This window comes from Labrus bergylta, chromosome 3, assembly GCF_963930695.1.
Source record: "Labrus bergylta chromosome 3, fLabBer1.1, whole genome shotgun sequence".
NCBI classification, from domain to species: Eukaryota; Metazoa; Chordata; class Actinopteri; order Labriformes; family Labridae; genus Labrus; species Labrus bergylta.
The window spans coordinates 3,947,964-3,974,979 of record NC_089197.1 but is presented as its reverse complement, the minus strand read 5'-3'; the positions used below and the strand labels follow the sequence as shown (position 1 = coordinate 3,974,979).

The following is a 27,016-nucleotide window of genomic DNA, read 5'->3' as shown; positions in this document are numbered from 1 at the left end:
TGCATTAGGATGTTTTTCCTCTATTCTCAGCAACTAAACACGCTAGGCTAACTAGCTTCCACTCAGTGATAGGAGGCACTTAGCTCGATATGCTATAGCTAGCACTGAATCCCACATGTTCACACATCACCTTGTTACATGTGTCTCTCCAGGTGACCACGCTGTACCTCGTTCAGGTGAGCGCCCCTGCTCAGTGTGTGGCTCCTCCAGTTCTGTAACTCCCATGATCCTGGGATCGCTGGTCCTGAGCTTCATCGTAGCTGCACTCTTCGTCAGACACTGCCAGGTGTGTGTGTGTGTGTGTGTGTGTGTGTGTGTGTGTGTGTGTGTGTGTGTGTGTGTGTGTGTGTGTGTGTGTGTGTGTGTGTGTGTGTGTGTGTGTGTGTGTGTGTGTGTGTGTGTGTCTCTTATGGATTAAGAAATATAAATGTGATGTTTTTGAGATAAGGAAAGGCGAGCACCGGGAGCCCAGAGAATGAATTTCTCATTTTTTAGTGCATCAAAGTCACCTGGTGGATGCAGACAGTCGCGGTCCGCCTCCTCTTGAAAACGCAGAAAGAAGATTAAGTTGAGATCTGTTTGACGTGAAGAGGCCGGCGCGCTGCACTCACGTTTTGCTTGAAGATAATTCCAATTTTCATGCGGCAGACACATTTTTTATTTTTTATTTTTTTGTGGCTGGGTCCAAATGTAATTAAGTGAAATCAGATCTTGTCACTGTAACAATTACAGAAACATCTAATGTGACAGGATGAAAGTGGAACGGAGAGGAGAGAGAGAGACATTTCACGTTTCCTCTGTAATAACCTGTGTGCAGGAAAACGGCATGCTGTAAATGTTACATGTTTCAGTCGAAATGGTCTTAGTCTCCTCATGCAGCGAGCCACAACAACGACACGACTACCCAGAGATTTGTTGACTAATGATGCGCCGATCCAACTTTTTCTTTTGTGATCAATTTTTTATTTTTATTTTTTACAACTGTTTTCCCCTTTCCCCTCCCCCACCCCCCTAGAGCACATACATGTATAAAAGTGCATACGTGCAAACATCAGGATCAATCAAACATTCAAACCTTCCCCCCCACCTCCATCCACCCCGTGGCGACCCCACTTACATCCCCACCCCGGATCGCTCAATGAAAACACATTCCAGGTCAAGCACGCCGCACGCTGTCCTTAACTATACTGTAGGCTGCATCCCCATGCTTTGAGGGTCTTAAGGCTGGCCCCATGACCAATCCAACTTTTTAAAGGAGATCTATTATTCTCACTTTCACCATTCATGATGTCAGTCTGGGACAAAAAATCGAGCTGCGTTGTGAGACGTGTAGCTCAAAAACCTCCTTATTTATCGGATACTGGCGTCAGTAAAATCCCTCATTTCAGCCTCTTTTTGCTCGTGTTGTTCTTACTCTCTGATGTACGTTGCTTTGGATTAAAGTGTCTGCTAAGTGAATTGTAGAATTGCATGAAACACTTCATTTCAGCTGCTGTCTCTTTAAGGCCCCCCCTATATATGCACACTGTCCCCTGATTGGCCGGCTCTGTTTGCAGTCAGAGTGTAATAATGAGTGAGCTTCAGGGTGGGCATTTCCTTTAACTTTGCTCCATGCTTTGCTCTGATACGTCGGGTTCTAGCCAAGTCTCACCAAGGTCTCGTAACGTCTCGTTCAGAGCATCAGGAAACCACGTCAGGGGATTAGGTCAACAACTGTGTATGTTGTGTTTCAAAAAAAAAAAACGTTGCTGAGATTTACTTCTTCATCCAACATCGTAACATTTTCTGTTTGTATTTAAAGATGGATCAGCAGAATAGATGTCATTTGAGCTCCGATACCAAAGGGGTACCTTGGCTTCTGGTATTTGCCAATACAAATCCAGAGTTAAATAAATGACCTGTATTCCTCTCTGTGAGGGCGAGGCTGGGAATCATTTATGTGCAAAGCAGCATCAGGCTTTTCTTCCTTTATTAGACAAAAAATGTATAATTAAACACAAATAAACAGACTTCATTTTGATCACAATCTGCCTCAAAATCTGACAAAGTTAACGGTTGAGTTTCGTCTGCCTTCTTGATTGTTTAAACTCGTCGTTCTACCTCTCCCGCTTGCAGCGATAGCTTTGCAGAAATTGCAAGCAGCCGTAGAAGTCGTTTGAATAACCAGTCTGAAATACCTCCAAACTGCTTAGCCTTCCTTTTGTTAGCACCCTCCATGCTATGTGTCAAAATGCACAAGCCCACCAGTGCACTGATGACAGAACTAGATTTAATAGATCAGCCCCCTGGTTTGGTCCCACAGAGACGGTATCCAACCAGGACCAGATCGGTCCATCCTCAGTATCGATTTGGAGCAACTTGACTTCTTCCCAAGTCCAAATATTGAAATCAGATAAAAGGTGTAGTGCTTCAACTCTTCACGTTCCAGAAAACAGTTCTAACTTCAGATATGACAGCACAGATATCACATTGCACGAGCTCGAGGACAAAGCATGTTTTGAAATACAAATTCACCAACGATTCAAACGGGTCTTGGTTAAAGCTAATTAATGCAAATGACCAAGATGAAAACATTTGGCTGCTGTCTTTTTTAATACGCAAGCTGGTGTCGGTGCTCGGCCAAAAAAAAATCATTTTATGAGATAAAGGAAGCATCACTGTGTTGAATCACTCTCATATCTGAAGTGGATGCTTTTGGTTTTTGTCGTTCAAATGGATGCATTTATGTGGGTTCAAAATATGATGCATCTCTGTCCATTACTCTCATTCTCTGCTGCTGAAACACTAATCAATGCATTTATCACATTCACACTTGATTAGTGCAAAAGTAACCGTTAGAGTAAAGAGCCTTCTCCATAGCTGCCCCCCTCTCTCTGGAACTCACTCCTCACATATATTCAGACGCACCTTTTTCAAACGAGCTTTTAATGTATAATGTGTGTTCTTTGAATGTGCAGCTTATATAATAGAATAACATAGAATAGAATAATGACTTTATTGATCCCAAACTGGGAAATTGATGCCTTACAGCAGAAAGGTTATGCAAACACACAATATTAGCAAATAAACACAATATAATATTAAATACCAAGTAAATAAGTACTAAAAATATCAAAACTAAGAATGAGAATATATACACCCAGGATTTAACTTAGCATGACTTCTAGTCTTAAATATGAAAGATTAAATACAACATACTTTGCTGGAGGTAGATGTAAATGTATTGACATGGGGAGCTGTCCAGAGCTGTGCAGTCAGTGATACATAAGTTAAAGTGCAGGAGTGTAGACATGTTATCAGTAGAAAATATTCAATATAACGGCGAGTAGACAAATGAAGTGAACTTGAGTGCAGGAATAATTTGTAAATTTAACATGTGCAGAACAGATTACACTCTGAAGTTGTTGTCTTTATGACCTGTGTGTTTGTTCTTCCTGTTCTGATCTTTCTTTGTTTTTTAACAGATGTACAGGTGTGTCTTTGAGTTTTACTCTTTATAAATCAGATGTATTCTTGTGTTGACTGACCTCCTGTCGCTGCATGCTCCTGCAGTCTGGCCTGAAGACGGGAAGCCCGCTGCTTCGTCTGGGCAAACTGCTCCTCCACAGCGCCACGGTCCTCCTCCTCACCTGCACCATCAACTACCTGGCCAAGGTAGCTCCTCCTCTCCTTTTCAACTTACCCCTATCTTTTTCCTTAATCTTCTCTTCTTACTGTTTCCATCCTGTTACTTTCTTTCTAAATCCCCACCTGTCCCCTTTACTCCACCACCGCTGCAAGTGTTGCACTCTTCTCTCTCTCTCTTATCTCCAGCCCCATTTCTCTCAAATCTGCTCTTGTATTTCCAGTTTTTTTTTCTCTGAATGTCTCATCTCTCTCTCTCTCTCCCTCTCCTCCTTCGTCTGCTCCTCTTGTTTTTGTTTAAATGTTTCTTCGACTCTTTCCTGAATTCCCCTCTCTCCTCCCTCCTCTCCTCCTGCTCCTCAGGTATCTTAATGTGTATGTATGATGGGAGGTCACCTTCATGTATTGACTTATTTAAAGATCTCAGCATGCTGGTCTCCAATCCTTGACATGATGACCTTATCTGTGTGTGTGTGTGTGTGTGTGTGTGTGTGTGTGTGTGTGTGTGTGTGTGTGTGTGTGTGTGTGTGTGTGTGTGTGTGTGTGTGTGTGTGTGTGTGTGTGTGTGTGTGTGTGTGTGTGTGTGTGTGTGTGTGTGTGTGTGTGTGTGTGTGTGCATTTTTTGCAGAGAGTACTTCAGCTCAGATCAGACGAACACATCTTTAAATTCATCCAGTCAAAGCTTGGCTTGGGATCCACCAGGTATGAACAACACACACACACACACACACACACACACACACACACACATGCATACTTAAACAAAGATTCACTTGCTTGTGTTCCCTGAAAACAGTCGCGTACACTCTTGGAAAGGCAGATTTTTTTTTTAACACCGGGGGAGTGCTCACACACAGTCGGCGCCCGTACACACCTCCTTGATTTGATCCAGCTCGACTGTATTATTCACTGAGCAGCAGTATCGCACCTGGAGCGTTAGTGTGTGTGTGTGAATAATAGATGGCGGGGTAACGGCGGCAGCAGCAGGCCTCCCATCGATCAGACACTGTGTGTGTGTGCAGAGCAGCTCAGCCACTGGATAGGTGCTCCGGGGTGGCAGATAACACACAGCTCTCTCACCCGACGCCACACAACTGGCCCTTCAATTATTCAGCAGGGCTGTGGAAAAATGCAGAGCTTACCCTCCGTCTCTGCCTCTGTTCCTGCTTCTCCCACTCACTTGCTTCTTTTTTCTGCCACTGCTCCTTTTATTATCCCTCGAGTTCTGTTCTGTGTGGAAGGATATCTCAATTCTCAGTTCAATTACGTTGTTTATCACGGGCGGTATTACTCGAATCATCTGTCAAATATAGGATCCTCAAAAAGCAACACAAGTTTGTTTAGTGTGGCTCATGCCATATTAGGATTATAAATTCACTTCATGAATGTTTTTATTGCTTTTTCCGGCTTATTTGAAAGTAGTTAGAAGAGTTTGTCTCCTTTCTTCTTTCTTCATGGATAACTAGGTGTTGGTGATTGGACGGCGGCGGGAATTGTTTTTGCCTCAAAGCTGCTTTAAAAACAGTCTGGACTTATTAGAGCAACAAATACTCAGACCAAACCTTCACTTATCTGGATGTTCACCAACACATCTTACTGTGAACCCCATAAACTCTATAAAACTATAAAACATGGACCCCCATCTCAGTGACATCATCCGCTGGTTTCCAACGAAGCTTTTCAAAGCCACGGTCGCCATATTGGAAATGTTGTCTCCAGCCAACACTCGGTCAAACTAGTGACAAACCAAGAGGTCAAGATGAGGCTCCCTCACACATGTTGGCAAACAGCTACAACGCTCCCACCTCTCACGTCAGCCACACCCCTAATTATACAAACTGACCCTTTGTAGGCTTTCTGATCGGTCCACTGACACACCAATCAGAGAGCTCCAAGTCATTGCAGCCGCTGCTGGGCTCTTTCATCGAGGACAAATTTCTAAAAGAATCAAATCAATTTAAAGTCTGTCAAATCGTGGAGGCATTTTCGATTGTTCCTGGAAACAAGAATTTTAGTCTTACCTAGTAACAGTAACTAAGGAGGGCACGGCTTGACAAAAACACACTTCTTGGTGAGGGCGGGGCTGGACAAAAGGTCACTTCCGGGTGTGGGTGTGGCTTGACAAAGGGTCACTTGATGCATAACTCTCATTCTAGATATAATTAAAAAAAATTAATTATAATAGAAATTCAACCCCAAACAGTTTTTAACAACACAGATATATATCCTGCTTTTGTGTCATTCATTTATTTCTCTCCATCTTTCTTTTCTTCTCTCTTTTCCTTTTTCCTGCAGAGATTTTGATGCCAGTCTGTATCTGTGTGAGGAGGCTTTCGGTCTGCTGCCGCTCGACACGCTGGAGCGTCTGGCTGGTACTCTGCTGCTCTACCCCTACGTCCTCACACTGCTGCTGCTCAGCGGCACGCTGGCGGTGGCCGCGCTGCAGAACCTGAGGTAGGTGAAGGACGTGAAGTGAAGTGAGCGGGAACTTTTAGAAGGAAGACCCCGTGTCCACCTAGCATTGTTTTTCTGAGCACTAGCATCGTTTTTTCAATTGTTTTCAAGGAGTAGAGAACGTACGCAGCAGGAAGCGGACGCCTGGACTCCAGCCCATTTTTTCCGGAGCTCCGCCTTGTTTGTGCGGCCACTCCAAGCGCTCAAGTTGAAAACATTTCAGCTTTTCAGAAAGGTGCTGTTGACGTCACCCGCACTCTTTTCCAAATATATGATTAAGCAATCTATCATAAAACACATTAGGTTAAAGAGAAACGGAGCAGTGTCGGTCATACAGTGGAGGCTGTCAGCAGGCTGTTGTCATGGAGACAGGAGGGACATGCAACGCTTTTCTTCTCAGCGCCAAAACGCTTCATGCAAGCGCTACCGAGCGCACAGCAAGGGCTTTTCTGCCCGAGGACAAAATGCAAGGTGGACACGGAGCTTAAGAGATTAAAAGTTAGAATTAAGAAATGTTTTTGAAAATGTCTTTTTTACATTTTCTCAATATTCACTATTGCACAAAACTCTTGCAAAAATTCCTGAAATGTTTGGGGTGAGATGCATGTGTGAATGATTTGACTTTCCCTAGACTTTTTGCAGCAGGAAATATTTAGTCACATTTACACTGAGTGAGCAGACCTTTCCTTGTCCATGTCCTCTCTGCTCTTTTGTTTATAATGTGAATGCGTCAAACTACACATAACACTGATTTAAAGACAAAGACTGTCCCCCCTGCAGGACCAACCACCGGTCCTGGGGGGACAGGGTCATCTCCATTGCCAATCCCGCCCTCTGGAACTCACTCCCAAAAACCATCAGAGACCCCTCCCCCCCTTACTCTCCACCTTCAAGAAATCCCTAAAAACTCGCCTACAACTACTAACAATCTCTGTTCTCATCCTCCTTCTCTTAAATGATTTCTTTGTTGTTTTGTTTTCTCTGTTTTGTTCTGTTCTTGTGTATTATCATTATCATTATTTTAATGGAGTCAGACTCTGCCCCATCTTTGGATTTCCTCAGGGTCTTTTTGAAGTTATATTTTGCCTCCAGAACAGTGGAAACTCCCCCCGCTGTGAGGGCAGTGTGTGAATAAGCAGCAAAGATTTCAGACGCAGGCTGTATTAAATATCATAGAAAATGTTCTTGGGTGCATGTTCGGAAACAGCCGATGTTTGGGTTGTCCAACATCACTGCAGATTTATGGAGCTATCATTGTGGCAAAACTATTTGAATATGCGTACACAGATCCACAAATGTGTAAACTAATATGTAGACCAAATTCGAAATGTTTACTTATTTATTAATGGCAGTGAACTTTTTCAGCTGTAAATCCTGTAAATAAAAATAAATGATCGCTTACACCTGAGTCGGGCCGCGCCATTGGCTGTCATTTTACACTTTTGCAACACTCCTGCCGCGTAAGATCCACAAATGCGTAAACACATATCTGCAAATGTGTGTGTGACGATCTGCAAACACATTAGTGGGGTTTGTTGACGTTGTTGCTTCATGCTCTGGATCACAGAGTCTCCCCCCCCCCCCCCACAGCTTTATTTGCCCGTGGTGAAAGGCGAGGGGGCCGCATTGGATTAATGACATTAACATTTGAACTGGCGCTCTGCCTGTCGCACGGCTGGAATACTAACCTCGAAGAGCAAAGGGCTTCTTCCTTATTGAGTGATTAATTAAATCATTTTCACCCCTCTCTGTGTAGAAGGTGGAGTCATATTGGATTTGTATTCAAATGAAAGCAAGTGTCCATCGTGTGTGGTGCAGGAGGCCAGATCGTGGCTGTGACGTCTTCGCCCCCGAGGCCCCTCCCTCTGTTTGTCCACATGCTGACTCCCCGCCGACAGAAACAGTCGTGGGTGTGCAGCGCTGCGTGTCCGCTTGTTTAAAAAAAAGCAGCTAATGAAATCTGAATAATATCTGCTGCGATCTGAAAAAATCTGAATATTATCAATTCCACCCACCTCCCCATTCTGCTTCTGAAGCGCCCTGGCTCTAATGTTTTATGTATCACTGTTGTCTTTTGTCTCGCTGTCTTCTTCTGTGTTTCTCAGCAGACCTAAAGGGGGTTCAGCTGAGGAGAGGAGAGGAGGCGGAGAGGGGCGAGCGGTGGCGTTTCGTCCAGATGTGGCCTATAATCTGATGCACACGCTGTTCTACGGCCTGCTGGCTTTCAGCACCATGAGGTGAGGGCATGCAAAATAACTTCTCCCTCGAAACATTTCTAAAAAAAAGTGGAATCGTCTTATATTCGAGGTCTAGACTTTGAAATGACAATACTCGTTCACACAATAACACTCAGAGTGTCTCGCTCATGACTGAGGTGAGAGCCAGCGGACAGACATGACGACCTTAGTGGCTCAAAGGTCAAGGTAACTGACGACTGGGGGCGGAGTTATGAAGACAATTTTAAGGTCAAATCATGGACTGTAAATATGAATGTTTGAAGCCTGAGTGACGTCATCCATCCCTTCCTGCAGGTGGCGCCGGAGGCTCAGCAGCAGCAGCCGCCGCCATGCTGGAAATCCTGTCTCAGTCTAACTTTCAGTCAACCTAACGCCAGGCTGAGAGCTGGAGCTGAGGCGGGTTTTAAACCTCCTGATGAACCGTTAAATAAAAAAATGTCACCGTCCGTACAGTGTGTACAATAACTTATAAGACCTGTTTCAGTTTTTGTACCAGGCGGTAAACATGTTTATTTATGCTGTAAAAACGGCTTTTTGCCCGTCATGTGTCTGTGACTTCCGGTGTTCCTGGAGCCAGCCTCTAGCGGACACTCGACAAACTGCAGGATTTTGCACTTTCACATTGGCTTCATTTTTAAAGACTGGAGGTTGCAGCTTCGATAATAGTCATCAATGCAGCAGTAATCAAACAACTGTCAAGAAAACAAGAAATATGGACGTACAAACCTTTATATCCAGACATTACATTCCCAAAAAGACCTTGAAAAAAACGCTAACAGTCAGAAAAAATCTTGCCGTGGTCTTCTGGATGGGGTTAGGGTAGGAGAGCGTGTGAGTCGATTCAGTCCAAACTTCTTTATTAATATGTCTAGAGGGATATTAGTTCTGAGCAGCTTGTACATTAAAGGTAAATGGACTTGAGCTTGTATATTTTCTTTTCTAGTCTTCTGACTACTCAGAGTGCTTTTCACTGCAGGTCACACCTACACATTCACACACTGATGGTAGAGGCTGCTGACTAAAGTGTCCATCAGTATTAACTAATCCCATTCACACACATTCATACACCGCAGACAGAGCAGCAGGAGAAGTTTAGGGTTCAGTGTCTCGCTCTGGGACACTTTGACATGTGACTGCAGAAGCTGGGGATCTTTACCACTGAGCCACAGGGAAGTTCAGATACAATGAATTATATCCAAGAGCGATAACACACGAGATAAGAGCTTCAAAAACTCTGATAGTAAGCAGGACAATGAATAAATAAACAACTGGAAGAACAATACAAAGATCTGTCTCAATGAAAGGATACAAGGATTCGTCTGAAAGCAAAAAAAAAGTACATGGAGAAATATAAAACCTAAAAAGAATTTAATAATCGGAGAGTGGAGAACATTTCCTTTAAGCACATGTCTAGAAGAATTAAAGATAAAGATAAAGATAAACTTTGTTGATCCCCGTGGGGGAAATTTGTGCATTACAGAAGCTCCAGAAAACAGCTCCAAACATATTTACATCATTTAAATAAAAAATACAATAATGTAAAAAAAATACAATAATGTAAAAAAAATACAATAATGTAAAAAAATACAATAATGTAAAAAAAATACAATAATGTAAAAAAATATACAATATTGTAAAATTCCACAGTAACACTACACAGTGTGTAGCATGAGGTGGTGATGTTGTTAAAGAGTCCGATTAAACAGTCTAACGGCAGATGGGATGAACGACCTGCGAATACAAATACAAATACTACAAATACAAATACAAATACAAAGAATTACAAATACTTATAGTCTTCCTGAGGTTTTCAGATTTGAACGATCGATAAGGCGGTTTTTGTCTTTCACTGGGAGGCTGAGAAACCAGCGAATCAGAAAAAACACTCAATAAAAGACTGAGTCTGCTGCACGCTCTCAGTGGTTAGTGGTCCATCTGTCCATTAGAGAATGATGTAAATGCAGATACCTGGATCACCACTCATCCCTGACAAGTCACATAGGGTTTAACTCCCTGACAGGAACGGCTCAGGTGTGCTTTTCCTCTTTAACTGCTTGATTACGAGAGCTTGTGAGCAGACGCTGAAGTCCAAGTGCCTCTCCAACGCCTCTGACTAAGTGACTGAGGGGTCCACTTTACCCCCCCTTCAACCATCCAAGCACCCTCCAAGAGTGCAGTCGTCTTTCATATAGTGACACTCACAGCAGCAGCAGAACGATCGGACACAGAGAGATAATAAATACTCCAGACTGCACTGTATGACAGACAGCCTGAGAATATAAACCTCTGTACATTTGTCTCACACACGCCAACCAGGCAGCAACCTCCAGTGTTGAAAAATGAAGCCAATGTGGAAGTGCAAAATCCTGCTGAGTGTTGGCTGGCTGCAGGAACGCCGGAAGTCACATACACACCACACTAAAAAGCTTACAGCATAAATAAACATGTTTACAGCCTGGAAGAAAAAAACAATAGGTGTGATTTGTTATTGTCTCACTGGCACACACTGTACGGGGGGGGGGGGGATTTTTTTAAACAGCTCTATTTTGATATTATGAAAGAAACGTGTTATCCATAGTAAGGCGGGTAGCTGACATGATTGACAGGTGGGCACGCTTAAAACCCGCCTCAGCTCCAGCTCTCAGTCTGTTGTTAGGTTGACTGAAATTTAGACTGAGACAGGATTTCCAGCATGGAGGCTGCTGCTGATGAGTCTCCAGAGCCTCCTGCAGGACATCACTCAGGCTTCAAACATTTATTTATTATATATAAATTATATTTATTAATTGTATTATTATTTATTTATTATTGTTTATTATTGTTTATTTATTTATTTATTTATTGTTATTTATTTTATTTTATTAATGATATATTATATTTAAAATATATATATATATATTTATTTATTGCTGCTACTGTGTACAGTATATTATTTGTATATAACTTTTTTTTAATTCTTTGTATCTGTGTGCTGTTCTATCCTTTGGTGTTACCTGCTGCTGGAATCTGAATTTCCTGAGGGAACCTTCCCAAGGGATTAATAAAATTCCGATCTATCTATCTTATCTATTTATATTTACACTCTATCACACACAAAACACACAACTATGCCCGATGCTCCTTGGTTACTTTTACCTGTCAAGATGTCTTATATTCACCATAGTCGGAATTCATATTGGTGATTAATTTAAGGCTGCACAATTTATGGCTATTTCATCGTTCATATACGAGTTACAAAGGAAACACTTCAAGTCTGAATTTAAAGCAACAAAAAAAGAACATGAAAAGTTGTTTTCTCGCTCAGCCTGCAAACATTTAAGCAAACTGGATGGAGACCCGAGTGTCAGATCAAACTTAAGCTTGCTATCAGCTACACTCAAATGAATTGTTGATGATTTATTGGTGAACCTTATTAGAAAGATGAATTTTTCTCTGCTGCAGTTTGAACACTTCCATAGATAATGTATAGAGTTCCTTGAATGCAACATTTCCCCCGATCCATTAAGTTAAAGGACTGCTGATTTGTAAACCATCATGAGATGAGGGTTAAAAGATCTCCAAGCTGCTTCCCACACAACGATACAGCTTGAAAAAAAAAAAAAAACAGCATAGGAAGGAGCGTGCCTCTTTGGGAACTGTGACCTACGTGTTTTGAATATTTCTCAGTCAGTGGTGATTGTTAGCAGAAAGTGAGGAGTGATCCATTCAGCTGGAGGCGGTTTTACTCTACTCTTTGGATTGTGTCCAAAGGTTTTAACCTGCAGCACGTATCTGTGCGAGAGAGAGAGAGGCGGTCATCTTGATGTTCTGGGGGATATTGGAAACATCATGCACATTTCTTCTGTCAAAACCTGTAGAGGTGCATGGGAAAAAATAATCTTATATTGTGTTGTTGAAGCTTCTCTTTGTTTTTTTTTAGACAGCAGTTACTTTATTTTGTGTATCACTCCGCTAAATTTAACCCCATTAGCCTTCCCTCTCATATTCTCCCCCCCCCCCCCTCTCTCTTTGGTGTCCTGTTGGCACATTTTTAAACTGCAGCCTAATCTACCCGGTTCACCTGTCTGCATCATCCATTGGCAGTTTCCTCTCTGTAAACCAGCCGCCCCGCTGAGGCTCCCGTCAGAGATACCAGACTCTGGCTGAGGGGGTTCAGAGCCCAAACACAGACGTTGGCATCTTTTTACCTCAAACCTGTACGGAAACATCTTTCTATGCGGTCGACTTTCACCTGTGCTGCGTTTCTGCTCCCTGAGCTGGCAGCTTGTGTACTGCTGCAGTGACACGCAGACCATCGATGTATCTGCTGTGATTGGTCACCTTCAGATTTATGACGATCACAGAGCATCAGCTGACTGGCTTTAACTGAGATGCAAAACACCTCAGTGTTGGCTCAGTGCAGTCCCTCTCTCTCTCTCTCTCTCTTTCTCTCTCTCTTTTATACACACAGGAGTTTTTTTGCTGGCTTTAAAAACACTCTCAGAGTAACTTTGTTGCCTCTTTATGATTTACAAAAGCAAACAAGAACATCAGCATGAAGACCGACTATTTCTGTATAATTTTTGTCAATGCCACAAACTTGCAGAAAACTCCTGATATTTCCAGGAGGAGCTGTATGTGTGAACGCAAACAGCCTCATTTGTCACCCAGAGTTTCTCTTGCCAGACCCCTAGGATTTTTTTCCCGAATCCCCGGAGCAGTCCTCCTGAAATGATCTAGATATTATAGAGTACAGATGTGAAAATGGCTATATAGTAGGTCCACTCCTTTAACATTGTGTTTTCTATTCTTAGTGAAGAAACTCCTCACATCTGAAGACTTTATTTACAGGACTACAGGAGATGCTTCCAATCAGCACACAAATCCACAACATCATCATTTTGGTGTGATAAATAGATAGCTTCTTGATGTAGAGAATCGAAAAATGACCAAGTACTTTGAGTTTTCTGTTCTTTCACTACACTGATTTACACAAGTCTTGTCCCCAACATGTTTGTTTGAGTGCTGCTGTTTGTTTGGTTTTAATATTTAGCTTGGGGGGCTGTAAACAAAATTGTCCTTGTGGGATAAACAAAGTTCTCGTGTTTTTTTCTGATTCTTTTTTACATTTTTCATGTAAAATATTTTTTTTTTTACATTTTGTTTTGGACGTTTTTATGCCTTAATTTAGAGGTATGAAAGTGGGTATAGTCAGAAATCAGGGAGAGAGAGAGAGAGAGAGAGAGAGTGGGGATTGACACGCAGGGAAAGGAGCCACAGGTTTGACCCGGAACCTGGGCCGCCCGTTTGGAGGACTACAGCCTTGTTTCTGCTCGTGGAGCTTATTAGAAACATGCAGAGGCTTTTTAGGTCGGGTACAATCACTTCTATCTGAACCACTTCTCTTGACCCGCTTCCATCGCTGCAACACCTGTTGACCTGATAACTGCTCTCATATCTGACAAACAGAGGGGCGTCCAAAACGGCCGTGGGGGGGTGTCTTAAAAGCGCCTACCTTCTCTGGTCCAAACAAATCCAGAGCATTCAGGAGCAGAATGTAAAGTTAGAAGGAGGACATACTGGCTGCTGCATTGTTGTCAGAGAAGCCAGCACTTCAACATAGCATGTTTCCTTAATGATCACATAGTAAGATACCTTTATCATCTCACTCTCTGCACAGCTCACTGATTGGACCTTTAAAATAACACAGATAACATGTCAGATATTCTAACACAGAAGAAGGGTGTACAAAGTAAGTCATACTGTAAGTCAGAGAGAAGCAGCCTTCACCAGAGAGACGAACACCGAGGTTTAAAAAAGAGAAAACTGTTTCTTTCCTGTGTGCACATTTCTGAACTCACTTGTTCGTCGTCTCGCTGAGCATTAATAAAGTGTGACGGCACTCGTTCCTCATTGTCGGAGAGGAATTGAAAAAAATTGTCAAGGCAAATATGAATCACATCCACAACCAGCCCGGGCCTGACTCCCTTACCTTCATCTGTAATTTTCAGGTAGTGTTTATTCATCACCAGCACCATCAGGAGATCTGGTGGGTTTGGGGGCATGTCGGGGCTGCACACACCGGCTGCCAGGCTTGAAGATTCATTATCGTGAAAGCATAATTAACTTTTGTTTTGGCTGTCGAGAAAACGCTGGAGGTGACAAAAAAAAAAAAACAGCTGGAATGACTCTGTTAAAAAGGAAAGAGGGGGACTTCATGTATCTGTCTTATTTATAGTAACAGACAGAAGCAAAGGTTCCCATCGTGATTTTAATGAGAATAAGAGTCACAGTTAGTTAGAGGTGCTCGCTGCATGTCGACCTGAGAGTCTGACGTGGACAGGATGTGAAATGACACGAGATAAATCAGTTCATACAATGACTTCTGCTCTAGTCAGGAATTAATTTACTGATTGAATTCACACAAAAGGAGTAAAAAAAAAGAAAAAAGAAAGCTCTCCACATAGCAGCAGCAGCCAGGCAGTGCAGAACCTGACACGTTAGATTTCAGCACTTTCTCTAAAATGCTGATGAAGAGCGAAAGTCCAAAAGTGCAGAGAGCCATTCGTTTCTGTCAGACGGTCAGACGGCTCCTCTGCATTAAACAACGTATTGAGATTTATTTCTGTGAGGCTGCACTTCTTTATACCTCCACTCGCTCGCTCTCTCTCTCTCTCTCTCTCTCACACAGCTCCGTCTCGCTCTCGCTCTCTCTCTCTCTCTCTTTCTCTCTCTCTCTCTCTCTCTCACAGCTCCGTCTCGCTCTCGCTCTCTCTTTCTCTCTCTCTCTCTCTCTCGCTCTCTCTCACAGCTCCGCCTCTCTCTCTTTCTCTCTCTCTCTCTCCCTCTCTCTCTCTCCCTTGCTCTCTCTCTCTCTGTTTCTCTCTCTCTCTCTCTCTCTCTCTCTCCCTCTCTCTCTCTTTCTCTCTCTTTCTCTCTCTCTCTCTCTCCCTCGCTCTCTCTCTCTCTCTCTCTGTTTCTCTCTCTCTCTCTCTCTCCCTCTCTCTCTCTCTCTGTTTCTCTCTCTCTCTCTCTCACACAGCTTCGTCTCTGCACCTGTCAACAATTTTTCAGCTCATTTCATTCTCCAGGCCTCTCTCTCTGCGGTTCACTCCGTTCTATTTAATCTCATTCATTCCCTCTCTTTCTCAATTTGTTCAGAACTCCGACGCCCGAGCTTTGTACACCCAAAAAAAAAAGACTTTGTTAATAACGACGTGTTTGAGGCGCTCAATGAAAGTACGTTGGAACATTTCACACAGAGTGGTCGACTGAACTAAAGACCACTTTCTGGTCTTGTGTGCTCTCATGGACAAGTTAGAAAAGCAGCATTTTATTCTGCCAACAATATAAGCGATCTGTCCTCATCTAATGAAGATTTGGGTTTTTATTTTTATTTTCTCTAAATGGAAGAAGAATCCCTGAAATGAAAATGAAACCAAGGGAAACACATTCAAGAGTTTTTTAAATAACGATACTGCCCCTCTCTCTCTCTCTCTCTCTCTCTCTCTCTCTCTCTCTCTCTCTCTCCCTCTCTCTCTCTCTACCCAGGATGAAGTACATATGGACGGGTCATATGTGTGCGGTGGCGGCCTACGGCGTGTGTGGGACGGAGCTGTGGACTCTGCTGCTCAACGCTCTCCGCTGCAACAGTAAAGTTCTGGTACGATTAACAACAGCTACAAAGATCTGCTACGCTGTTTTTCCTTTTTCTTAACTTTAATGTTTACAAGTATGAACTGTAAAATGCACACAATAACTTTTTTAAAGTTGTCTTAAGCTGGCTACACACAAGACGATTTTAGGCCCAACTTTGAGCTCAACTATCAGGGGGACGTGGTCCGATCAGCGGCTTGTCACAACTAATTATTTGTCCAAATAATCCTCAAGTGTGTGGTGTCATTATGATTATTTTACAGCTCCGTGGTCTCCCCTATTTTTAAAATCATGTAGTGCAATGATTTGAATGAGTCTATTCAACTCTGTTCAGGGGAACACATTTTCAGAAAGCGAAGGAACCGAGGGTCAGAAAAGCAACTCCACCACAGCAGTTCTATGTGAAAGCTGTTTTTGAGATGAGCTTGTGTTATGCTGCAAGCACAGGACCAAAGATGTTCTATTAAACAGGAGCGCTGTGCTGTTTTTAACACTTTACTGTGGCAACAATGACAGTCATTCACATGTTTTCCCCCCGTTTATAAATGTACTTTTTAATTGTAAATAGAACTGATCTGCGGGCCAGTCCGATGTCATATGCGGACCAGAGTTAGCCCCTGGGCCTCCAGTTGATTAGGCCTGATGTAGTGTTTAGCCAGCTTTAGTCTAGATGTCTTTCTATTTGATGCTGATTGATTGACCAGTCCTGAAGAGAATGAACTCTTTACTCTGAAACTTACATGCAAAAAAAACCCAGAGGTAACAGACTGTGATGGTCTGCATAGATACATATTACAGCTAAATGGCAGAGTTGGTTGCCTCTCAACCGGGAGGTCAGGGGTTCGATCCCCAGCTACTGCAGCTACATACTAGCCCAAGTTGCTCCAGTTGCTCCAGCTGCTCCAGCTGCTCTGTCTGCAGCGTGTGAATGTGTATGAACGGATTAGTGGTCATACTGATGGACTCTTTACATCGCAGCCTCTCAAGCTCGAGTCCATTTACCTTTAAACATCACACACTTTGTTAGAGTTCAGACTGCAGAGAAGCTCATTGATCATGATTTATTAAAGATTAAAGAAACTGTTTACATATAAGGTGTTACTGATTCTGTCCTCAGCCCCTCTCAGCATGAAACAACATTTATCCCCATGTTAGTAAAATGTTTTTCAGTGTTTGATTGAGTCAACAACTATTTAAATACAGATACATATCTACAGCGTCTTCTTATCACAGCTCTGAATAATGTTTCTGAGAAAGAGTTCGGTTATTATTTCCTTCTGATTATTAAAGGACGAGATTTAACAGACCTTTTCTCAGAAACCAGATTTTAATGACGATAGTTTGGCCAGCTTTGTTTTTAACGTTTCAGTCGTGCAACAGAAGAATCTCAATGTTTGACTTTCATATCATCCTGTATACGTTTCCATAGTTTCAGGAATTGAATCATGGTTTTTTTTATTACTGAACACTTACATTTATTCTAAGATGTCATTTTAAAACGTAAAAGGATTTGTGACTTAAAAAAATGTATATATTTATATGTGTGGCTTTATATCTCATATATGTTCATATTTGTGTTGAAGACTATTTTCACACCTCTGTTGCTCACCACTCGTCATATCGGTCCTTCTGATCGAGAATAAGAGTCTGATAAAAAGTTTAAGTTGTTAACTTGCGTTTTTCTTAGCTTAGCTGAACAGCCAATCAGAGTGAATCCTCTCACCAACCATGCCGACACCGATTCAACATTTCGAACCGTCCAGAAAAAAAAACAGACGGGGGTGGACATTGCTTGGTGTGTCAGGGCCTTTAGACGCACTTTTAGTACCTTTTTCTCCCCTTGAAGGTTGTCTACAAAATGTCAGAATCAAAATGCTAACACATGCTCCGCCATGACACCCAAGTGCGTCTGCCACCATCGCCCTCTGCAAGCAACCTGACGTGATTGGAAATTGTCAATCGTTGTGTATTACGAGCGTGAAAGAAGTGCTGGATGTGAGCAGGATTGCAAACTGCATGTGGTGAAAAAAACAGATGGTAGCTGCACAGCTGCAGAGGAAGCTGCACGCTGTGGCTGATTGAATGGAAATCGTCACATACAGTAGGATAACATTTTTAAACATATTTTCCTCTGGGAGAACCTCAAAACGCAGACTGCGTCTTATTTACCCGTGTAACTTACATATTTCAGATTTTACAGTAGGGGCCTTGAAAGTAGGATTACTGATGTAACCTTGCTTTCTATTTTTAATTCTGCTTCCATGCATCCAAAACGCAACACCTTGCAGTAGCTTGCAAACCCAGATTGCGAAAAAGTCAGACACCAAGTCTACACACACAGACAGCCATAACACCAACATTATACTTTATATTGTAGCAGCCTTCAAGGGCAGCGCATTAGTCTGTCTGATCGCTTAACCTGAGGGAATCTGTAAAGCAGTTTTCTTTTCATCTTTTTGATCATTCTTTTTTCTTTTTTTTTTGGGGGGGGGGGCTAGCAAGTAATTTTATTTTTTTGCAGTACAGCTGCAGGATAAGTTCTTTATTTTATTTTTTTTGAAAATATATTTATTGCTTTTTTAAACATAGAAAATACAGACTAAACAAAAAACAGCAGAAATGAAATTAAAAACCTACCCCCACGCCTTTTTAATCGTTCTTTTTTCTTTTCTTTTTTTCGGGGGCTAGCAAGTATTTTTTTTATTTTTTTGCAGTACAGCTGCAGGATAAGTTCTTTATTTGTATTTATTTTTAATATATTTATTGCTTTTTTAAACATAGAAAATAAAGACTAAACAAAAAACAGAAAAAACCTACCCCCACGCCTTTTTGATCATTCTTGTATTTGACCCTGAAGGTGATCCGTCTCCCTGCTTCATGTCCAGTTTGTATTTGAATCCACAGCCTCTGCTCTGCTCTCGTGCTGACATGACCGCTGAGGCCACTAGGTGTCAGTGTGGTCATAATGTGCCATCAGCATGAATCAGATAAGAGCAGAGACTTGTGAACAACTTTTGCTCTGCTTTGTTTATCTCTGTGTGTTATCTCATTCTGTGTTTGTCTTCATTTTTAAGGTATATCTCAGTTTGACGCCCGCCGCCGTCTCTTGCCTCTGATACGATTATATATTCTCTCATTTCATTACTGCTGTTTTCTTTCTCTCATTTTTGCAGCTGAGGCTTGTCAGATACGCCGTCCCAGTGGCCATGATCGCCTGCCTGTATTACAAGGTATGCCATTTTACTCGCTGCGTTATGTTCATCACCGTATTGACGGCCTCATTACAGAAGCTGACGCCGCTTTGAACAAAGTGTGTGCAGCAATATGAGAACAGGGAAAATGTCTGGGAAGAAAATGATAAAAAAGCAGCTGGATCATAACAGGATACCTTCCCCTTTTATTTATTTTGCCATTTGAAAAGTCTAAACGGCAGTCACACATGCTGTTATGTTCAGTGCAATGATGAGGTGTTGTTAAAGAAGCATCAGTATGTCTGCGGCTCTGCAGTCTTAACTCGTGTCTCTCTCTGTTTCTCTGCAGTTCTGGCCCAAGCTGATGGAGGAGGTCTCAGAACTGAGGGAGTTTTATGATCCAGACACTGTGGAGCTCATGACCTGGATTAGGTACATGCACACACAAACACCCACGCATGTAGCCACACTGGTCTCCAGAGCCTCCACCAAAATCTGATTAACTTGTTCCTGCAGATCAAGTTTCACTTTGCCTGCTGTCCTTGATGAGTGCGTGCATGTGTGTACTCGTGCGGGGGAGTGAGTCTCTCTTATGTGTGATGAGAGCTGATGGGTTTGCATGAGGAAGACTCGTGCTGGAATGGTCCCAGCTGTTGGCAGAGCCGCAGCCCTCCTCGGGGTGTCTCTGCAGCCGGGCTTTCGATCAAGAGTCGGCAGTACCGACGTGATCGGGGATGGAGCTGGGAATTGGAATGGCTCCGTGCTGCGGCTGCTGTGTGTGTTTTTTTTTTTGTGTTTGCACATCTGTGTGTGTCTGACATTTTCCAGTCATCAGGTTGGACGTGGGGGTGTCCGGGGTCCTGTTGGTTTAACAGTGTATGGAACATACCCATGTGATATTGTGGTGATGCGACCACAATATCTGGCTACAAGGACACATCATATTTCTTGTTTCTTTTGTGTTGAGTTTCCCCGCTCGAATCAGAGTGGTGACGAGAGTATCACTGGATATGATAGACCATCTTAAAGAATGAGAGTTAAAAACAGTACTCACACAATGCTCAGTATTAGTAAATATAATCAAACGCCATCAAAACTGAGCATCAGTGAGGAAAAACTGAAGTTGCATCATTTCAAAAACTGTATTTCTTCTCATCCATCAGGATGTGAAACACCAAAAAATTCTGCACAATCTTTGCAATCTACATAATTTTTGTTTTTCTTATTTTCTCATGACGACCACCACTTCTTCCTCTTCAGTTCACAGCCACTTTGGAATGAAAGAATGAAACCATGACTTCATTTACTTCATCAATCAGTAAAAAAAGCTCTGCGATTGTATCGCCTTAAGCTCGTGGTATCAAAAAAACAAAAGTATCAGACGTGTTGACAACTTAAAGGTCACATATTCTCCTCCTCACTAACATGTCTCAGAGGTCCCCAAAACATCTCTGTGAAGTTTCTTGTTCTAAATCCACTCGGATCATTTAGGAAACCACAAAAACAATCACCCAAACAAGTCAATGAATTTTCACCACAGAGCTTTATAAAGATTTAAATGTCATAGCAGTGATGTTAGCAGTGTGCCCTGCTTGTGTTTAAATATCAACTCCATCCATAAATCTAAAGTTACAAATTCTAATTAATCAAAATATGACTTGACACCGACATCGTCCAAATCCGACTACTTTACCCGACTTTATTGCTGTTACAACACATCAGTCGCAGCGGCCATCTTGAAAAATGTTTTTTTTTTCCAAATAGCAATTTCCAAGAACTGTGAATAAGAAAGATAAAATCAACCTATTATGTCTTCGGCATAATAATGTGTCTATCGCTGATAAGAAAATATATCTGATAACAGTTGGTTTTGCATGGGCGCCATAATGAAAATTCACGATGCCCCACTGCGGTGGAAATTCCTTCCCCACAGTTCCGAGGCAAAATGAATCCTCAATGATGGTAAAATAATTGTCAGTAAATAATGTAAAATGAAAATAATGAACGTTTTAGTTTGCTTTGGCCCGACAGAAGAGCGATCTTTTAAAGATCTGCTTGTTTCATAAAGACATCAAAAGATCAAAGGATGTAATAAGCACATGTTGAAGGTTGTTGTGGTCATAATGAATTCATCATACTTGCTCATTTGCATCTGTTTAGAGTTTGTAGTGTGTGAGAGGGCTCTGCTTCATTGATACAAACCGCTCTGAATGCAGGAACCCTTTATTCATGAACTTGGTGCTCAGTCTTGAGGTGCACAGTTGCCCCCCCTCCCTCATTCCCCCGCTGGCCTGCACTCACACTGCTCCAGGACTAACCGGGCCACGGTTACCTCGTGTCGCCTACATAACGTCGTAATACAACACCGCACACCGGAGAACATGACATCTGCTTTACTGACTTTGAGGCTTGTTTTGAGTAATTTAAGTCAGAAACAGCCAGAACACTACGGGATTTCTCATCAATGAAGGCTGTCCACGTTGTGTAGCCACGTGCCTGTGCTCGTGAATGAACTGTATCGTGCAAAAAACTCAAATCTCAGCAAGTGTTTTTGCTTTATTACACTTATTCTTAAGACAGGTTCATCATCTGATTTCAAGACACAAAGTATTTTTGCTGTATTGGCGATTATTTACTTATTTTAAGCTATTCAGGCCCTTTTCTTGCTTTTTCTAGCTAAAAGTAAAGTGTTTATCTGGACTTGTTAGATGAATGTGGCTTATAAAACGTTGAATGAGATATTTTTCACCAGAAATGAGACATAGACACGTGTTAAGGGTGATGAAGATTTTGCAGGGAAGTGGCTGAAGTCTTCTTTTCCCAACCAAAGCAAGCCAGAGCAGGATGATCTAAAGGAGGTTACAGATGCAGCAAGCTGGTATATCAATCTGCCGTCAGTGTCCACGTGTTTTCATCATCTTAAAGGGGACATATTGTGACAAATCCACTCTTACACTGTTTTTGAACATTTATTTGGGTAACCTGAGTGTCTACTGACCCACAAAATGTGAAATAAACCCATCCAGTCCTTTGTTTGTGTCTGCATAAGAGAAAAACGCTCCATTTCAAATGTGCTCTCCTTGTGATGTCACAGTGGGATTCTGGTAAAAGAAATCCCCTCCCCTGGTATCTCCACCCATGGACTCCACCCCCAGCCTAGAACAAAACATTTGCGCAGGTCTGCCATTTTTGTTCTCGCTACAGAGGAGTGATGTCTACTGGGAAAACTCAGGGGGGGGGGGGTCATTGTATTTAAAGAGACACACACACCAAAACGGAGCGTTCTGAGAGAGCTGGTTTATACAGGGTCACAAACCTCCTCTTGATTCATGTTATATTTTGACGAAAGCACAGCACAGATGTTTCATTTAGACCACAGGGGGGCTGTTTGAAAAGGTGGAGGAGGGGGAGAATATGTCCTCTTTAAATTCTCTGCAAGATCTTTGAAAAAACGGCTTTGATAAACAGCCACAAAACGGCTAATTCATAGCATTAGAGGCTAATTTAGAACCAGTTCAGATTTGGTCTTTCGCAGAGATAATCACTGTAGTCCTCTTGTACGCTTAATAATCATAATCCAAAGCTCATTATTTCTGTCCTCTCATCAGCAGCGTGATGACACTGAGTGGACCAGATGTGATGTTTAAGAAAAAGGCCCATTTTTAGTTTAATCCTATTAGACAGATAGAGGAATGGCTCAGAGAGAGAGAGAGGGAGGGAGGGAGAGAGGGAGGAGGATAGATAGCGGCACGGAGGAGGAGAGGTTTGGATTCTGAATGTACTTGTGCTCGTGACATGGGTTCCCTTCCCTCCGGAGCTAATCCCATTAGGCTCCGAGGATTAGGGGGCTGCCTACAGTTACCTTGGTCGGGGATGAGAGCAGGGCGGAGTGTTAAGCTTCTTGCTGCTGCGCTAATTACATTCCAGATGAAAGTGTTATGGTGGCAGAGGGAGGGGGTAGTGGGGGGGTGGGGGTGTCATTTTACACTGTATTCTCTATCTCGCTGAGGTTTATGGTTTTGCATGTTGAAATCTCAGGACATTCTCAAACTGTTTTATAGTGACACACCAGATGAATATAGAAGAGAGCATATTTCTGTGCGGGCAGCGTGTTTGTGTAAAAGCTGTCAGGGACCCGTTGTGGTAATTCTCGCTGCAGGGGATGTGTGCTCTGTGTATGATTCATGTATGACTAACGAAGGATGCACATGCTCAGGAAACAGATTGAATGAGGCTGAGGTCAAATCAGAAGAAGAAGAAGAAATACTGATCTTTGTTGTTTTCCTATTTCTGTCGTTAAGATGATGTTGGATGAACATTTAAGACGTGTCACTTTGACTTATCACAGTCGTTCCTCACAGATTATTTTCAGTATGAGTCTGTTTAAGGTGAGAGAGAGAGAGAGAGAGAGAGAGAGAGAGAGAGAGAGAGAGAGAGAGAGAGAGAGAGAGGACAGATGTGCTGGCCTCATGAGTTTAGGGATGTCTCCTTTTAAAAGTCTGTGACTCTAAATCATCAGACGAGTGGACACAGTGTCTCCTTACACTTTGTCAGTCAAGTAAAATAAAGACTATGTGACCTACGTTACCTTACCCACCGCTCCCCTTGTGTTCCCGTAGTTCACATCCTCCCCGCCTGGTGGCACCAGGTGTGTGGCTGTTGTTCCGCCTCATCTTTACTGTTGCTGAACCCTGAATCTGCATAGTGCATTTATAAAGACAAGTTTAGAGCTCACACTTAAATCCCTAAAGAGAGACGCAGGTGACTTTATTAACCCTCGAAGGGAGACTCAGTTTGTTGAATTTTATTGATAATTGTCGATTGTTCATTTTTCTGTTTTTTTCTGGGTGGGAAGGTCGGGGTTGGTGGGTCGATTCAAATTAGAAATCAAGTTTGATTTGGAAAATAAAAAGTGAGATTTACTTTAAAGGTCATATGATCCAGCCCTAGCTTGCGTCACCAGATACAAATCACTGCAGGAGTAAGGACTTGTGTCGCCCCTTGTCTTTTTTAAAAAAATTTTATTGTCTTTAATTAGGAGAGTGTCCAGCGTCTTTTTTCAAGGTGCCTCGCCTTTTTTTGTGAGGCCGCTGTGAGCTTCGAGTTGAAAATCTTTCAACTTTTCAGAAAGGCGCTGTTGACGTCACTGGCGCTCTTTTCAAAATATCTGATATTCCCCGTAGTTTTACCCCCTACTGGGTGTGTTGTACCCACGTCCTCTTTGCTCCGTGTCAGATCGGGACGAAAACCATCTCAAATAAAAAAATTACAGTAAAAAGTAACGAAGCAGTGTGGGTCATACGGCGGACGTTGTCAACAGACGGTTGTCATAGAGATGGGACAGGTGTGCAGCGCTTCATTCTCACAGCCCTTGTCTGCTTCCTTTAGTGTTCACAATGTTTTGACCAGAAGCTGAATTAATATCCCGTCTCAGACTGCTTCATTAAAAGCTGTTAAAAACACTGAATAAAACAGTTTCACTTTCAAAATCGGACGCTCCATTCACATCCGGGCGATGATCCAGAAGCTGCAAGCCAAGCTGTGGAAACATTAGCCTTACGAGTGGAATCTTTTAACCCTTTAAGTGATGGAGTGGAACCATGGTGAGGTGACTTTACAAACTTAGAGAGACGAGTCGACTGGAATTGCCATATTAGTAGTTTTCATGCACAAATGAAAATGTCTTAAAGATTTCAGACAGCCTGACCACACATGCAACTCACAGCGAGAGACTCTCCCTGTATGACTGCAGGAGGGGGTCTCAGGAGGAAGGACATAAAAAGACAGATGAGGAAAATGGTGGACGGAGCAATTTAGTCTAAATATGACAATGTCTTGCAACTTGTGTTCTAACATCTAGCGACCAAGAAAACCTAATGAAGCAGTTTCATTACGTGCACAAAGATCCCATCAGCCGCGTGCAGGTTGCAGGATAAAAACATCGCCCCCTCCGACTCGCTCACGGGGAGTTTTACTGAATATTTGGTACTGCGTTCACACATCGGTTCACCCCGATTTCATGCAGAAAATTTACAAGAAGGCTGGAAAGAAAAATCTGGGTGAAGACGGCTGAAAATGTTCCTATTTGCGGCCCCACATGCATCTGTCAGGATGTTTGTGTATCTGTGAAAGCACTAAGTGTCTGTGCATGCTGTGAGCTGCTGCATGTGTCTGTCAGGTTAAATAAATGACACTCATGTAGTCAGATGTTTGGATGTTTGTAGTGACGCTGAGCTGAAAAAAAAAAGAAATGAATGAATAGTCGAAACAGTTGATATTTAACAGCCGAGTCGGGTTTCCCCTGACAGGTTAGTGAGGGGGATTATCATAATGAGCAGCGCACTCGTTCATGACCCTGGACTTTGTAGAACTGAGGCTCAGGTTAACACGAGCTTCATCTTTACTTTGCACCGCCATAACTCAACAGCTCTGCACTTGATAACAGCAGAGACTCCCCGGCTCAGGCTGCAGGCTGATACTCTGTTTAAATGGACGCTCGATAAATCAATAGCAGCGCCTGCTCGTTTCACTGCCTCGCAACTCTTGAGTTATAGTTGTGAGTGTGCAGTTTTTTAAAGTCGCAAAACATCGCTCCGGCGTATTTCTTCACCTCGCTCTGATTCAGTTTGCTGTCAATCAATAGAGAAGAGATGATTAGGGAACGCTTTTAAGCCTCTGCTCTCTCACATATGAACCTGGATGTTTGGCATGCAGAGTTCAGAGTCGTGCGAGTGTTACATGTGCAGCATGGAGAGGAGCAGCTTAAGCTCAGGCACATGTTGATTATAGATTTCTCAGAGTATCTGGGCTCACAGGTAACCATGCTCAGCTCTGTTAGCTCTGTGCAGGCTGCAGCTGGAGCAGGGAACAAAGCTTTAAGGTCACCAGAGACAGGAGATGGATCATTTCTTTTGCAAGATATTTGGAGATTTGTTCAATTTAAAAATAAACTCTGACCCAGGTTTATTGATTCATGATTTGGTTTTAGCTCTCTGACTCATATCATCTGTAAAATCAGTCAGCCTCTCCTTTCCCTTTCCGTCTCTTGTTTCCTCTCATTAACACTCATCGCACAAATTTCATCCAACACGGAGGTCATCACGGCGAGCTCGTTAGAGTCTGCATCTCAAACATTTTGTTATGAAATATTCCTCGTCAATTTTTCCTCCTCCTGCCTCCTCTATCCTCGAGATATACAATCTGTGGTGAAGAATTATGAAGGCTGCAGTGAAAATTATTAATGAGCGCTTTGACAGCTGCACATTCAGGAGGCTCTTCCAGCTACTCAGCATGAAGACCGGAGCAGAGGGAGAACAGGCCTAAATGTAAAAGTCGGCGTATCGGAGTGAAACACACTGACTCTGTTTTATTCCACAAATCCATGCTCTTGTTTAAAGTAACGTTTTTGTTTTTTTTAAATTGTCTTTACTTCCACCTCTGTGAATGAGATCTGTTTTCAGACTTTACTTATGTGGGTATGATGAAGTCCCAACAGAAACAAAATGAAGTTAAAAGCTACAAATCCAGTTAATTAATGAATAACATTGTTTGAATGTGATATAATAACCCTAATATATTACTGTAAATATTCTTATTACCTGAAATAAGATGATTACGTTAGTTAAATGTCGTTGTTCGAGCTGTGCTGGCATAGCCTACCACGTCAGTTTTTCACCACAGTAACAGTGCTTCTGTTACTGTTGCTAGGTTACCAAACTTAGCGCATAGCACTTCCTCTTCCCTCGGTAGTGACGGTTAAGCTGCTTTAAAATTGCTCAATATTTTCTTTATACATGGACAAAGAAATTTAATAAATTATTTAAACAATGTTCAGGAATCCCGTCCTGGAATAAGCGGTGCAAACCAACCAGGTGT

At 42.4% G+C, this 27,016-nt stretch overlaps 1 protein-coding gene across 1 annotated transcript in view; it reads left to right on the top strand.

The window, feature by feature from the left end:
• dpy19l3 (dpy-19 like C-mannosyltransferase 3) overlaps window positions 1-27,016 on the top strand; it is a 72,889-nt gene that overhangs the window by 28,856 nt on the left and 17,017 nt on the right. Inside the window, 8 exon segments of the mRNA XM_065952498.1 lie at window positions 222-286; window positions 3,553-3,654; window positions 4,253-4,326; window positions 5,920-6,078; window positions 8,187-8,315; window positions 15,846-15,957; window positions 19,124-19,180; window positions 19,491-19,573. Coding sequence (XP_065808570.1) covers window positions 222-286; window positions 3,553-3,654; window positions 4,253-4,326; window positions 5,920-6,078; window positions 8,187-8,315; window positions 15,846-15,957; window positions 19,124-19,180; window positions 19,491-19,573 — 781 coding nt within the window.